The sequence below is a fragment of the Nerophis ophidion genome, linkage group LG26 (genome assembly GCF_033978795.1).
Source record: "Nerophis ophidion isolate RoL-2023_Sa linkage group LG26, RoL_Noph_v1.0, whole genome shotgun sequence".
NCBI lineage: Eukaryota > Metazoa > Chordata > Actinopteri > Syngnathiformes > Syngnathidae > Nerophis > Nerophis ophidion.
In genome coordinates, this window is record NC_084636.1 from 29,427,822 (window position 1) to 29,442,603 (window position 14,782).

The window sequence follows — 14,782 nt, forward strand, 5'->3', positions numbered from 1 at the left end:
CCTAAACACATCCCTAGGGAGGCGTTCGGGTGGCATCCTGACCAGATGCCCGAACCACCTCATCTGGCTCCTCTCGATGTGGAGGAGCAGCGGCTTTACGTTGAGCTCCTCCCGGATGGCAGAGCTTCTCACCCTATCTCTAAGGGAGAGCCCCGCCACCCGGCGGAGGAAACTCATTTCGGCCGCTTGTACCCGTGATCTTATCCTTTCGGTCATGACCCAAAGCTCATGACCATAGGTGAGGATGGGAACGTAGATCGACCGGTAAATTGAGAGCTTTGCCTTCCGGCTCAGCTCCTTCTTCACCACAACGGATCGATACAACGTCCGCATTACTGAAGACGCCGCACCGATCCGCCTGTCGATCTCACGATCCACTCTTCCCCCACTCGTGAACAAGACTCCTAGGTACTTGAACTCCTCCACTTGGGGCAGGGTCTCCTCCCCAACCCGGAGATGGCACTCCACCCTTTTCCGGGCGAGAACCATGGACTCGAACTTGGAGGTGCTGATTCTCATTCCGGTCGCTTCACACTCGGCTGCGAACCGATCCAGTGAGAGCTGAAGATCCCGGCCAGATGAAGCCATCAGGACTACATCATCTGCAAAAAGCAGAGACCTAATCCCGTGGCCACCAAACCGGAACCCCTCAACGCCTTGACTGCGCCTAGAAATTCTGTCCATAAAAGTTATGAACAGAATCGGTGACAAAGGACAGCCTTGGCGGAGTCCAACCTTCACTGGAAACGTGTCCGACTTACTGCCAGCAATGCGGACCAAGCTCTGACACTGCTCATACAGGGAGCGGACTGCCACAATAAGACATTCCGATACCCCATACTCTCTGAGCACTCCCCACAGGACTTCCCGAGGGACACGGTCGAATGCCTTCTCCAAGTCCACAAAGCACATGTAGACTGGTTGGGCAAACTCCCATGCACCCTCAAGAACCCTGCCGAGAGTATAGAGCTGGTCCACAGTTCCACGACCAGGACGAAAACCACACTGTTCCTCCTGAATCCGAGGTTCGACTATCCGGCGAAGCCTCCTCTCCAGTACACCTGAATAAACCTTACCGGGAAGGCTGAGGAGTGTGATCCCACGATAGTTGGAACACACCCTCCGGTCCCCCTTCTTAAAGAGAGGGACCACCACCCCGGTCTGCCAATCCAGAGGTACCGCCCCCGATGTCCACGCGATGCTGCAGAGTCTTGTCAACCAAGACAGCCCCACAGCATCCAGAGCCTTAAGGAACTCCGGGCGGATCTCATCCACCCCCGGGGCCTTGCCGCCGAGGAGCTTTTTAACTACCTCAGCGACCTCAGCCCCAGAAATAGGAGAGTCCACTACAGATTCCCCAGGCACCGCTTCCTCAAAGAAAGACGTGTTGGTGGGATTGAGGAGGTCTTCGAAGTATTCCCTCCACCGATCCACAACATCCGCAGTCGAAGTCAGCAGAACACCATCCGCACCATACACGGTGTTGATAGTGCACTGCTTCCCCTTCCTGAGGCGCCGTATGGTGGTCCAGAATCGCTTCGAAGCCGTCCGGAAGTCGTTTTCCATGGCTTCCCCGAACTCTTCCCATGTCCGAGTTTTTGCCTCCGCGACCGCTAAAGCTGCACACCGCTTGGCCCGTCGGTACCCGTCCACTGCCTCCGGAGTCCTATGAGCCAAAAGAACCCGATAGGACTCCTTCTTCAGCTTGACGGCATCCCTCACTGCTGGTGTCCACCAACGGGTTCTGGGATTACCGCCACGACAGGCACCAACAACTTTGCGGCCACAGCTCCAATCAGCCGCCTCGACAATAGAGGTTCGGAACATGGTCCACTCGGACTCAATGTCCCGCACCTCCCTCGTGACATGTTCAAAGTTCTCCTGGAGGTGTGAATTGAAACTCTCTCTGACAGGAGACTCTGCCAGACGTTCCCAGCAGACCCTCACAATGCGCTTGGGCCTGCCAGGTCTGTCCGGCATCCTCCCCCACCATCGCAGCCAACTCACCACCAGGTGGTGATCGGTAGAAAGCTCCGCCCCTCTCTTCACCCGAGTGTCCAAAACATAAGGCCGCAAATCCGATGACACAACTACAAAGTCGATCATGGAACTGCGGCCTAGGGTGTCCTGGTGCCAAGTGCACATATGGACACCTTTATGTTTGAACATGGTGTTTGTTATCGACAAACTGTGACGAGCACAAAAGTCCAATAACAAAACACCACTCGGGTTTAGATCCGGGCGACCATTCTTCCCAATCACGCCTCTCCAGGTTTCACTGTCGTTGCCAACATGAGCGTTGAAGTCTCCCAGTAGGACAAGGGAATCACCCGGAGGAGCACTTTCCAGTACTCCCTCGAGTGTACCCAAAAAGGGTGGGTATTCTGAACTGCTGTTTGGTGCGTAAGCACAAACAACAGTCAGGACCCGTCCCCCCACCCGAAGGCGAAGGGAAGCTACCCTCTCGTCCACTGGGTTGAACTCAAACGTACAGGCTTTGAGCCGGGGGGCAACCAGAATTGCCACCCCAGCCCGTCGCCTCTCACTGACGGCAACGCCAGAGTGGAAGAGGGTCCAGTCCCTCTCGAGAGAACTGGTTCCAGAGCCCTTGCTGTGCGTCGAGGTGAGTCCGACTATATCCAGCCGGAACTTCTCTACCTCGCGCACTAGCTCAGGCTCCTTCCCCCCCAGTGAGGTGACGTTCCACGTCCCAAGAGCTAGCTTCTGTAGCCGAGGATCGGACCGCCAAGTGCCCTGCCTTCGGCTGCCGCCCAGCTCACAATGCACCCGACCTCTATGGCCCCTCCTATGAGTGGTGAGCCCATTGGAGGGATGACCCACGTTGCCTCTTCGGGCTGTGCCCGGCCGGGCCCCATGGGAACAGGCCCGACCACCAGGCGCTCGCCATCGTGCCCCAACTCCGGGCCTGGCTCCAGAGCGGGGCCCCGGTGACCCACGTCCGGGCGAGGGAAATCTGGGTTCATTTCGTTGTAATTCCATAGAAGTCTTTGAGCTGCTCTTTGTCTGATCACTCACCTAGGACCTGTTTGTCTTGGGAGACCCTACCAGGGGGCATGAAAACCCCCAGACAACATAGCTCCTAGGATCATTGGGACACGCAAACTCCTCTACCACGGTAAGGTAGCAGCTCAGAGAGGAGGTAAGGTAGCAGCTCAGAGAGGAGGTGAAATTAAATATGCCAAGTAATTGAATAATTTGTGTGGTTTATTTTTTGTTGTTTCTGTGCTTAAATACTTTACAAACACAAACATTCCACAAATTCCATCCATTAAAAATCATTGGATAAAGTAAAGCATTCTGGCAATTAAAATATTTCCCCACAATTTGAAAGTTATAGTTCATCAAATTAAGTTATCTTTTTTTTATAGGAGCGTTTATATTCAAGTGCCAATGAAAAAAAATTGCTGTAATGATTTATTCCTAAGGTTCATATTAAAAATATTTATGCAAAATATTCAAATATTATATTTTAAATTATTATTCTGGAATACACCACAATCATAAATTACAATTTCAATCCCACGTTTTATTTCAATTTTAAATTGTATTTCTACTTCCTGTTTGCAACCTCAAATCCAATTCAAGGAATTGACTTTTAAAGCATATTTTTCCTCTAAATGTTTCCCAAATTCTGAATTTCACATCAGAGGGATGAACACTTTTGAGTTGTTCCGCTGCTATAAGATATTAAATGTGAAAACAAAGGTATAAAAATAATGCATTTCCTCTACTGTCTCTACTGAATCGGCAGCTAATCTACTGACCTCCTTCTTCTCTCAGTTTCAGGGCAACTCCCTGGCTGCAGGCCAAGTAGGGCAGTGTTATGATGAACAGCCGCACAATGGGATGACTTCAGAGGACAAGCAGCACCCGGTTCAACTCCCAGCAGGTGCAACTAACCTACCATCCGGTGCAGTGGAGACTTAGTTTTTATATTTGACATTCTTGTCTCTCATTAGAAGTTTTTAGTTTTAAATTTGACATTCATGTCTCTCATTAGAAGTTGAGCTCAGCCAGAGCAGGCCTTTGAACATCCCATACACATCCAAACGAAAGAAGAAGAAAAAATCAAGAGCGACAGAAAGCTGCACTACAACTTTTGATGGTAATAACATTAGATTTTGTGTAAGCCACATAGAAATAAGAATCTAGATCATGTTGTCATTGTTTTTTCAGACCTCTACAAGCTAACGAATGAGGTTCTTGGTCAGGGGGCCTTTGCTAAAGTCCAAGGATGTGTAAGCCTGCAGAATGGACGGGAGTATGCTGTGAAGGTGAGTTTAAGACTGTAGAAAACTGCCTTGCTGTATGAAACCTTATATAAAATTAAATGCATTTCTCATAGATCATTGAAAAGAACGCAGGACACAGCCGCAGCCGAGTCTTTCGAGAAGTGGAGACTCTCTACCAGTGTCAAGGAAACAAGTGAGGAAATATCACTGTCACATCTGCTATGAAATAAACCATTTTTATCTCAAGCGGACACCAAATGGGGAACTTTTTTAACCCAGGAACATTCTGGAATTGATTGAGTTCTTTGAAGACCACACTTGCTTTTATTTGGTATTTGAAAAGTTGCGAGGAGGTGAGTGGAAACGAGCGAGCACCGATGATCTGCCCCGCTATTCAACACACCATGACCATGATGGCTCTGTCTCCCAGGCTCCATTCTTATGCACATCCAGAACCGGAAGCACTTTGACGAGCTGGAGGCCAGCAAGGTTGTACGCGACATCGCCCAAGCTCTCAACTTTTTACACACAAAGGGTATGTCTAACTGTCGTACCAAACATGCAATGGCAGGGTTCTCACGTGTCCTGGGCTGCCTTGGTAATGACCGAAAAATGGAAACAAAATTATCCTGCAAAATGATTTATCCCCTCCCTGCCTTGTGATCGGATGCAAAGAGGTTGAAAGTTATGCGCATGACTGTTGTCACCATAGCTTCTGGGTAACATTAAGGCAACTTGGTTCTCTGCTTCTTGCTGATGCATGGAGCCCAGCATGTGTTTCTACTTAAAGCAGTTCTCCAACCTTGCGTTTCCAATTAACTGTCACTATCCTTAGCAATTTTCCAGATGTAGCGGCGAGAAACAACTCACATCTGTATGTGGAAAAGTATCGCAAGTATTTTGTCTGCGATTGTAAGGCTTTTCTTTCCTGCAGTTGATTTTTAAACTGAGGTGAACCAAAGAAAATTTCTGTTTTAATGAAATGATTTAAATATTTATTTTTCGAAAAAGTGTTGGACAGAAAGTAATAGAAAAGAAAAGTTGGCAATTGCCCAATTAAACATTGTAACTCCAGTATGTCATGCTAAATAACAGTGTTTCCCCTAGAAAATGTGTTAGTTAAAGTAGTGTCTCTCCAGGGGGAAGAGGGCGTCCTCGCGGGACAATAGACTATAGACTTTGATTATATTGAACACATTGTTTATTAAAAAATAACCAAATAATATCTTATAATAAATAAAAATATTAGAGAAATAAAGAAGATTACAATTTTTGGCAGTTTTCCGCAACAGTCTTAACCACTGGGATATCCTGGGTCTTGTGGAGAGAAGAGTTTTTTTCATACACAAATTTAATCGAGGACTCCTGGCTCAGTAAAGTATGATGAGGTAGAACAGAATACCATCAAACAGAGTGAGGTTTGTCAAAATCTTGTCGCAACAAGATTCAGGATAGCTCAATGGTTAAGACTGCTACCTCGCACGCAGTACTATTGGGTTCAAATCCATAAGTTGGAAGCTCTTGTTTTTTTGTTTCGCCTCAATCATAGTTCCCTGATTACATTTGTATATCAGAGAAAAACAATTCTTAGTGGGACCCAGGATAACTCAATGGTCAACACTGTGGGCTTCTAATACATGGGTACTGAGTTCAAATCCCGTACAGGGAATCAGTAGTTTGGCTGTATGGTGTCAAAACAACATACATTGTGGGATGTCTCTTATCCCCTACTCAGTAATGTTATGTGCTAGTTGTTTGGTTAACATATAGTTGAAAAATTAAGTCAACACTAAAGATAATAATAATCAAAAATAAATAGTCAATGATGACACCTCAGGGGTTACCTGTGTGTGTGTGTGTGTGTGTGTGTGTGTGTGTGTGTGTGTGTGTGTGTGTGTGTGTGTGTGTGTGTGTGAGAGAATGACTGTGTGGAAGTGAGTGTAATTCCTGAGGTGGGTGGGAATAGGAGTATAAAGTTAATAATGAAGAGTGTTGATCAATGACCTCTCCTGGGTACAATTAAAAGAAAATAGGTTAATTGTAATTGGATAGAAAAAAAAAGTTTATTAAATAATTATTTTAACATTACTTGGAAGAAGTGACAAGTCACAATATATGTCACCTTGAAACCTCCAGCATGTTTTGTAAATTACATGCCAACCCAACCAAGATTTGAACCCAGCACCCTTCAATCTGATGCAACAGTCTTAACCACTGAGCTATCCTGGGTCTTGTAGGACTAATGTTTTTTTCATACTTAAATTTAATCAATGATTCCTGGCTCAGTAAAGTATGGTGATGTAGAACAAAATACCATCAACCAGAGTGGGGTTTGAACCCAGTACCTTTAATTCCAAGTCCGTAGTCTTAACCCCTGGTCTATCCTGGATCGTGTATGGCTAGATTGTGTTCCATGGACAAATGAAATCAAGGACTCCTGGTTCCCTAAAGTTTGATGAAGTGGATCAAAATGATGTCAGCTAGAGTTGGGTTCGAACTCAGTACCTCTCATTCCAAGTCAGCAGTCTTAACCACTGAGCTATCCTTGTTCTTGTGAGAAGCAGATTTATTTTCATACACAAACGTTATCTACGACCTCTGGCTTACTAAAGTATGAGGAGGTTGAGAAAAAAAAAACACCAACCAGAGTGGGTTTTGAACCCAGTACCTTTCATTGTAATTCAACAGTCTTAACCACTGGGATATCCTCAGTCTCGTAAAGATGAGATTTTGGTCCATACACAAATGTAATCGAGGACTCCTGGCTCAGTAAAGTATGAGGAGGTGATTTTATATACTGTCAACTAGAGCTGAGTGTGTACCCAGTATGACCTCTCCTGGGTAAAACTAAAAGAAAATAGGTTAATTGTAATTGGATAAAGAAAAGTTTATTAATTACAAGGAAGAGGTGACACAGTCACAATTTATGTCACCATGAAGCCTCCAGCCTGTTTTGTAAATTACATGTCAACCCAACCAGGATTAAAACCCAGCACCCTTCAACTTGAGTCAACAGTCTTAACCACTAGGCTATCCTGGGTCTTGTGGAAACTATATATTTTTTCATACTTAAATTTAATCAAGGACTCCTGGTACAGTAAAGTATGATGATGTAGAACAAAATACCATTAAGCAGAGTGGGGTTTGAACGCAGTACCTTTCATTCCAAGTCCTTTTTTTTTTAATTCAACAGTCTTAACACCAAGCTACCATCAGTCTTGTGAAGATAAGATTTTCTTCCATACACAAATGTAATCGAGGACTCCTGGCTCAGTAAAGTATGATGAGGTGGAGCAAAATATTGTCAACAAGAGATGGGTTTGAACCCAGTAGCTTTAATCCCAAGTCAGCAATCTAAACCACTGGACTGTCCTCGGTCTTGTGAAGAGTATATTTATTTCTGTACACAAATGTTATCTCTGACCCCTGGCTCGGTAAAGTATAATGAGCTGGAACAAAATACTGCCAACCAGAGTGGCTTTCAAACACAGCACTCTTCAGTCTGAGTCAACAGTCTTAACTACTGAGCTTTCCTTGGTCTTGTGAAGATACAATTTTGTTCCATACATAAATTTAATGAAGGACTCCAGCCTCAGTTAAAGTATTATGAGGTAGAACAAAATACCATCAACCAGAGTGGGGTTTGAACCTAGTACCTTTCATTCCGAGTCAGTAGTCTTAACCCCTGGTTTATGCTGTGTTTTGTGAAGAATAGATTGTGTCCCATACACATATGTAATCAAGGACTCCTCGCTCAGTAAGATTAGGTGGAACAAAATACTGTGATCTAGAGTGGTTTTTGACCACAATATCGCTCATTCAGAGTCAGAAGTCTTAACAACTTGGCTATCCTTGGACTTATGAAGAGTCTCATCTCACTAAATTATAATGAGGTTGAACACAATGCTGCCAACCGGAGTGGGGGTTGGAAGCCAGTACTGTGTTTTAAATAAACAGTTTATTTAGTAATTATTTTAACATTACATGGTAGAGGTGACACAGTCACAATATATGTCACCTTGAAGCCTCCAGCCGGATTTGTAAATTATTTGCCAACCCAACTGGGAATCAAACCCAGCACCCTTCAATCTGAGTCAACAGTCTTAACCTCTGGTCTATCCTGGATCTTTTGAAGAAACTATTGTGTTTCATACAGAAATGTAGTCGAAGACTCCTGGCTCAGTAAATATGATGAGGTGGAACAAAATGCTGTCAACTAGAGTGGGGTTAGAACCCAGTACCTCTCAATCCAAGTCAGTTGTCTTAACCATTGAACTATGCTTTGTCTTGTGAAGATCTGATTTCTTTCCATTCACCAATGTTATCTATCCAGTGTTTTCCCCCAGAAAATGTGTTAGTTAAGGTGGTGTCTCTCCAGGGGGAGAGGGGCGTCTCCCGGGACAGGCGGACGGACGGGGAAGGTGCTGGGTGGGTGTAAGGAACAGTGTAATTTGGCCTGTCGCCACCATCACGTCTACATCTCATCGCTGCCTAGGGGGGCAATAGATTACAGACTGTTGAAGTAGGCCGGCTTCGTTGCATGAAGAAGCCTACAATTTTCAGTTGTGTTTTCCGCTCCGTATGCATTATGGCAATATACGATATATATCTTGATATTTTTTCCGTTAAGTAGAAACGAAAAACAAAACAGTCCTAGTTACCTGAGTTACTAAGTATGCCATTTTTTCTGATCTAGTAAACATTGCCTTTCTAAGACAAAATAATGACTAAGTCAAATTAATGACTTACTGTAAATATGCGTTTGAAAAAAAAGAGTTAAAAGTGGGGCCACATGCTGGCATATGCTCAACTCATCATACTAAAATTATTACAGCATTTGGGGAGTCTGTAGTTGATATTTATTATGTAAATGTTATATTTTTATCAACATGTGATAGCAGGGACCCTGCCATTCAAAACTAGGCTGCTACATTACTAATGATTAATGTAGCATCAAAGGTTGGAATTGGGGGTTAAATCACTAAAAATGATTCCTGGGGACGGCCATTGCTGCTGCTCACTGCTCCCCTCACCTCCCAGGGGGTGATGGGTCAAATGCAGGGAATAATTTAGCCACACCTTGTGTGTGTGTGTGAGACAATCATTGGTACTTTAACTCTAACTTTTAACTATAGCTGAAAAAATAGTACAATAGCAATAGGAATGACTATTCATCCCTGAACACTATGGAGTTCATGTAGGCTTTATGATGCAGTTACATTATTATATCAACTATCAGAGACAGAAACTCTTCATTTAACATAATGTCCTTTTTTGCTGCTTCAACACAGAAAAGGGTAAAGTGAAATAACTTAGTTGTTAGCTGTAGGTCAATAATGCTTGTATTTCTCGCAGACAGGGCTTTGCTGTCCGTATCACACAGGCACGCACGCATACACACACCGCAAAATGAGCTAACGTTACGCTGAAAGCTAATTAGCCTTTACCTAAAGGACTGCAAGCGAGCTGAGCTGCCGCTCATATTTCTAGAACCTCAACGGGCTCATAGTGATGTTAGTAGTAGTTGACTGGGAGGTGTTTATTATAATTTGGGTAGAGTCTGCTGCTTTATGCTCACCTGCTAAACACCTTTCTGCTAACCTGCACCGTCTCTCCTCTTTTCCTGCCTCTGCCGTGAGCACTGACTCCATGCGCTCTGAATACGCACTGCTGATTGGCTGTAACCGCTCTGTGTGTAACCGTAACCAATCAGATGATTCCGTGGGTGGGACAATGCTAGGTGCTGCAGAGACATACTGATGGAGGCCGAGGCAGTACGAAGCGTAGCAGCTTGTTAAGACTTTAGTTTGGCACCAAATGATAATATAAATAAATCTGATAAAGTCAAATACAAATAAGGCAACAAGAGAGTTATCTTACACTTCTCTTTGTAAAGTAAATCTGAACAGCTGATATGGGCATCTACATCAACTATATGAATTGCCTGAGAAGCTGGACAGGACAAAGAAAAAACCCCAAAAAACTTTAGTGTTGGCGGTTGCTCTTTGTTGTTAAAGGCCTACTGAAACCCACTACTACCCACCACGCAGTCTGATAGTTTATATATCAATGATGGAATATTAACATTGCAACACATGTCAATACGGCCTTTTTAGTTTACAAAATTGCAATTTTAAATTTGCCGGGAGTTTCGTCTTGAAAACGTCGTGTAATGATGACGTGTACGCAAGACGTCACGGGTTTTTAGGAAGTATGAGCGCTACGCACACACACAGCTAAATGTCGTCTGCTTTAACGGCATAATTACACAGTATTTGGGAGAACTGTGTTGCTGACTCTTTTGCAATTTGTTCAATTAAATATTGGAGAAGTCAAAGTAGCAAGATGGAGTTAGGAAGCTTTAGCCACACAAACACACGGTGATTCCTTGTTTAAAATTCCTGAAGGTGAAAATTTACTATGGATCTGAGCGCGGTCAAACGAACATGAAACACGACGGAATGTCAACCAGCAGGTTTCGGAGCGAAAATCGTGGTTAAAAAGTCGCTTCTTACCGGAGAAAAGCTGAGCTTGTGTCGTCCATAGCTGCCGTCGACTCCCCTGAGACACTGCGCGTCAAGACACCCGTGGACGTACACCTCCGACTATCAGGTACTATTTAACTCACTAAAACACTAGCAACACAAAAGAAAGATAAGGGATTTCTCAGAATGATCCTAGTAAATGTGTCTAAAAACATCGGAATCCGTCCCAATGCAAACGCGTTTTTTTTTTTTCTAGTCCGTCGCTATCAATATCCTCAAACATGAATCTATCATCCTCGCCCAAATCAATGGGGAAATTGTCATTTTCTCTGTCCGAATAGCACTTTTTGTTGGAGGCTCCCATTATAAAAAATGTGAATATATGAGGAGCCCCCACACTTGCGACGTCATCGTCTGCGATTTCCGGTAGAGGAAGGGCTTTTGTCTTAGATCCGAAAGTTGCTAACTTTATCGTGGATGTTCTCTACTAAATCCTTTCAGCAAAAATATGGCAGTATCGCGAAATGATCAAGTATGACACATAGAATGGACCTGCTATCCCCTTTTAAATAAGAACATCTCATTTCAGTAGGCCTTTAAGGCTTCTGCCTTAACAACAAAGCGCTGCGGGAAACCTTGTAAATAAGTGTAGTGTGTACTTCTATGTGTGTTTGCATTATTCTGTTGTATATTTTTGAGATTACAAACTGCACATCAAATGTCTGAGTATTAAACATAGAAACAATCTGGGTAATTGCAAGTAACAACGATTGACAACAACGCTTCCAAAGAATGAGGAGAACACAGGAATGTATTAGCAACGAGTGTATGACTTGATAACTTGAAAAGTCATGGAAAGTAATTTCAATGCAAGAGTGGGATGGGAACCTTGAAAGAATGTGTCCTGGTTGTCATGGTAACAGTGTGTTGTCTTACAGGTATTGCTCACAGAGACCTTAAACTGGAAAATATCCTTTGTGAATACACTGATCAAGTAAGTCAGATACTTGAAATTCTTCTTTGAATGTGGTTTTAGCCTTGCAACAGTGCTTGGCCATTTTGAAAACCTGCTTTAATATAAAACTATTTCTTAAAGTTTTGAAAGTCAAAGGAATTTATCACTTAATATATTTATTTTAAAGCATGGTAGGTGATTCGCAGATTAAATCTACAGTAGAGGGTTTAGCAAATAATTGTCTAATAATGTAAAGGTATGTTTTATTACTTCCTCAAATTATGGCCTACACTTTAACAAATATGTCACAAACAGAGACTTAATTCCTCCCATAAAAAACAAAACAAAATACTTAATATTCATAACTTACTTCTGACAACGGCACTCTCTTCAGTACAAATATATATATATATCTTGAAGTCGTCACCTCTTTTCTTTTCCCCCAGGCACGGTCATAAATAAACTTCATAAACATATAGATTCACCTGATCACAACAATAATAAAGCGACGGGTGATTAGATAACTCGTTCCAGCTGAGATATGCATTCACCTGTCTGCTGCTTCACAGCCGGCTTCCGCACATGCCCTGCCCACAGGGAAAGCGTGGACCACGCCCCCTCCACAGTCCTCATCAAAAGAAGTATATTCCCGTATTTTTCTGAGTATAAGTCGCTCTGGAGTATAAGTCGCACCTGCCGAAAATGCATAATAAAGAAGGAAAAAAACATATGTAAGTCGCATTGGAGTATAAGTCGCATTTTTTGGGAAAATTTATTTGATAAAACCCAACACCAAGAATAGACATTTGAAAGGCGATTTAAAATAAATAAAGAATAGTGAACAACAGGCTGAATAAGTGTTCGTTATATGACGCATAAATAACCAACTGAGAAAGTGCCTGTTATGTTAACGTAACATATTATGGTAAGAGTCATTCAAATAACTATAACATATAGAACATGCTATACGTTTACCAATCTGTCACTCCTAATTGCTAAATCCCATGAAATCTTATACGTCTAGTCTCTTACGTGAATAGCTAAATATTATTATTTGATATTTTACGGTAATGTGTTAATAATTTTACACATAAGTCGCTCCTGAGTATAAGTCGGACCCCTGGCCAATCTATGAAAAAAATTGCGACTTTTTGTCCGAAAAATACGGTACTGTATTTCTGCCAACACTGGCTTTTAACACGTCCCAATCAAACACCACAACTTGATACCAAGCTGCAATTAAAACGAAGCACCTCCAAGACTGAAGACAATTTCCCCACCCCTTAGTAAACAAAAGTTTTTTGATTTAATTTCCCAAGTTGACCCTGTTCAAATTCTACTCAGGTGTCACCAGTTAAGATCTGTGACTTTGACCTGGGAAGTGGCGTGAAACTCAGCAGCGCCTGCACGCCAATAACCACTCCTGAGCTCACTACGCCGGTAAGAATGATAACTTTTATTTATTTTTTTAAACAGCAGTCATGCTAGCAAAAAAAAGAAAAAAACCCAACAGGTTGTCCACTAACACGGGAACCATCATTGGAACATTTGCTGTCTCTTCTCAGTGCGGCTCCGCAGAATACATGGCTCCTGAAGTGGTGGAGGTGTTCACTGATGAAGCGTCCTTCTATGACAAGCGCTGTGACCTGTGGAGCCTCGGGGTCATCCTCTACATCCTGTTAAGTGGCAGCCCCCCTTTTACGGGCCACTGTGGCAGCGACTGCGGGTGGGACCGGGGGGAAATATGCCGCACCTGTCAGGTATGCTCACCAGCAATGTCGAACTTGTACCTCACAAACATTTATCAAAGTTTTGATCAAAATGTCACTGCTTTTTACAATTACTGACCAGCTGAACACTTGTTAGCATCTTAAAGTACCAGTAGAGGGGAAAAACAAATTGCCTCTATATTGAAGCTATTATCGTATATATGTGATGTTTATGACACCTAAAGACTTCTACAGTTTGCGAATAAATAGATATGATATACACATAGAGGTAGAAACTGCAGATCCCCTTCCCACCGAAACAATGCAGATCATGCAGACTTTGTGAGAGCCAACAACAATTACTTTGGGAAAAATTACAATCCAGAATATAAGGAGGATGGGCTACAATTTTTAGAAGCTCTGCTAAACAAGAAATACAAACTACAAACATTATAAAACGATAGCTTCCTGTACAATGTCTGCTCTTACTTCGATGACGACTGATAGGATGTCCATATCTTCCCGTTTAGAGGAGCAATTAATCATGATGCACACGAAGGGTTAACTAGGAAAATTCTCCTTGTAGACACTGTCTTCGGTTATGTGTCTGTCTCCATCTTTGGGTACACATTGAATCTCACAGATGAACAACTTTTAGATTCAAGGCTAAATCCAGAGGAGAGTCATGATTTATAATCAAGAATAACTTTGACGAGCCAAGACGCGGTGATATGGGAGCAGCAGAACATCGCTGCCGGCTCAGAGTAAAGCAGCAGAGGGCTACTTTAGCTGTCTGTATCATTGCGCCGCTAAGAAATAGTTTGTCTATGTTAGTGCTTATAACAAAATTGCTAATATTGGTTAATATTCAAGTCACGATATGTTTATAGAATATTGTTGGCAGTTTTGTGGGCAGACTAGAGAGCCCCCAATGACTACATTGTTAGCAGACTTTAAATGTATTTATTTATGACTTAAAATGCATAAAAAAAAAGAAAAATCATATGTCTAATACAGGGATTGTGAATAATAGAGAGCACATCTCGATTGAATTTTTGACTGATCTCATAACAGTGTCAGAGTGCAGAAGCGTTTTCATTGTGACGTCAATCTCCGGAAAAAGCCAGAGGTAGAGATGTCTGATATTATCGGCCGATAAATGCTTTAAAATGTAATATCGGAAATTATAGGTATCTGTTTCAAAATTATCGGTATAGGTTTCAAAAAGTAAAACACCGCTGTGTACCCGGACGTAGGGAGAAATACAGAGCGCCAATAAACCTTAAAGGCACTGCCTTTGAGTGCCGGCCCAATCACATAATATATACGGCTTTTCACACACACACAAGTGAATGCAAACATACTTGGTCGACAGCCATA

General features: G+C 43.0%; 1 protein-coding gene across 2 annotated transcripts in view; it reads left to right on the forward strand.

The window, feature by feature from the left end:
- Window positions 1–14,782, forward strand: part of mknk1 (MAPK interacting serine/threonine kinase 1) — a 34,220-nt gene that overhangs the window by 8,478 nt on the left and 10,960 nt on the right. The window contains exons 3-11 of one of the 2 annotated variants that reach the window (XM_061888579.1): window positions 3,802–3,931; window positions 4,022–4,126; window positions 4,198–4,295; window positions 4,367–4,446; window positions 4,533–4,606; window positions 4,684–4,788; window positions 11,677–11,732; window positions 13,038–13,133; window positions 13,259–13,453. In XM_061888579.1, the coding sequence (XP_061744563.1) occupies window positions 3,802–3,931; window positions 4,022–4,126; window positions 4,198–4,295; window positions 4,367–4,446; window positions 4,533–4,606; window positions 4,684–4,788; window positions 11,677–11,732; window positions 13,038–13,133; window positions 13,259–13,453 (939 nt within the window). The remainder of the gene's footprint in view (window positions 1–3,801; window positions 3,932–4,021; window positions 4,127–4,197; window positions 4,296–4,366; window positions 4,447–4,532; window positions 4,607–4,683; window positions 4,789–11,676; window positions 11,733–13,037; window positions 13,134–13,258; window positions 13,454–14,782) is intronic. The other variant, XM_061888580.1, reaches the window with a different exon arrangement.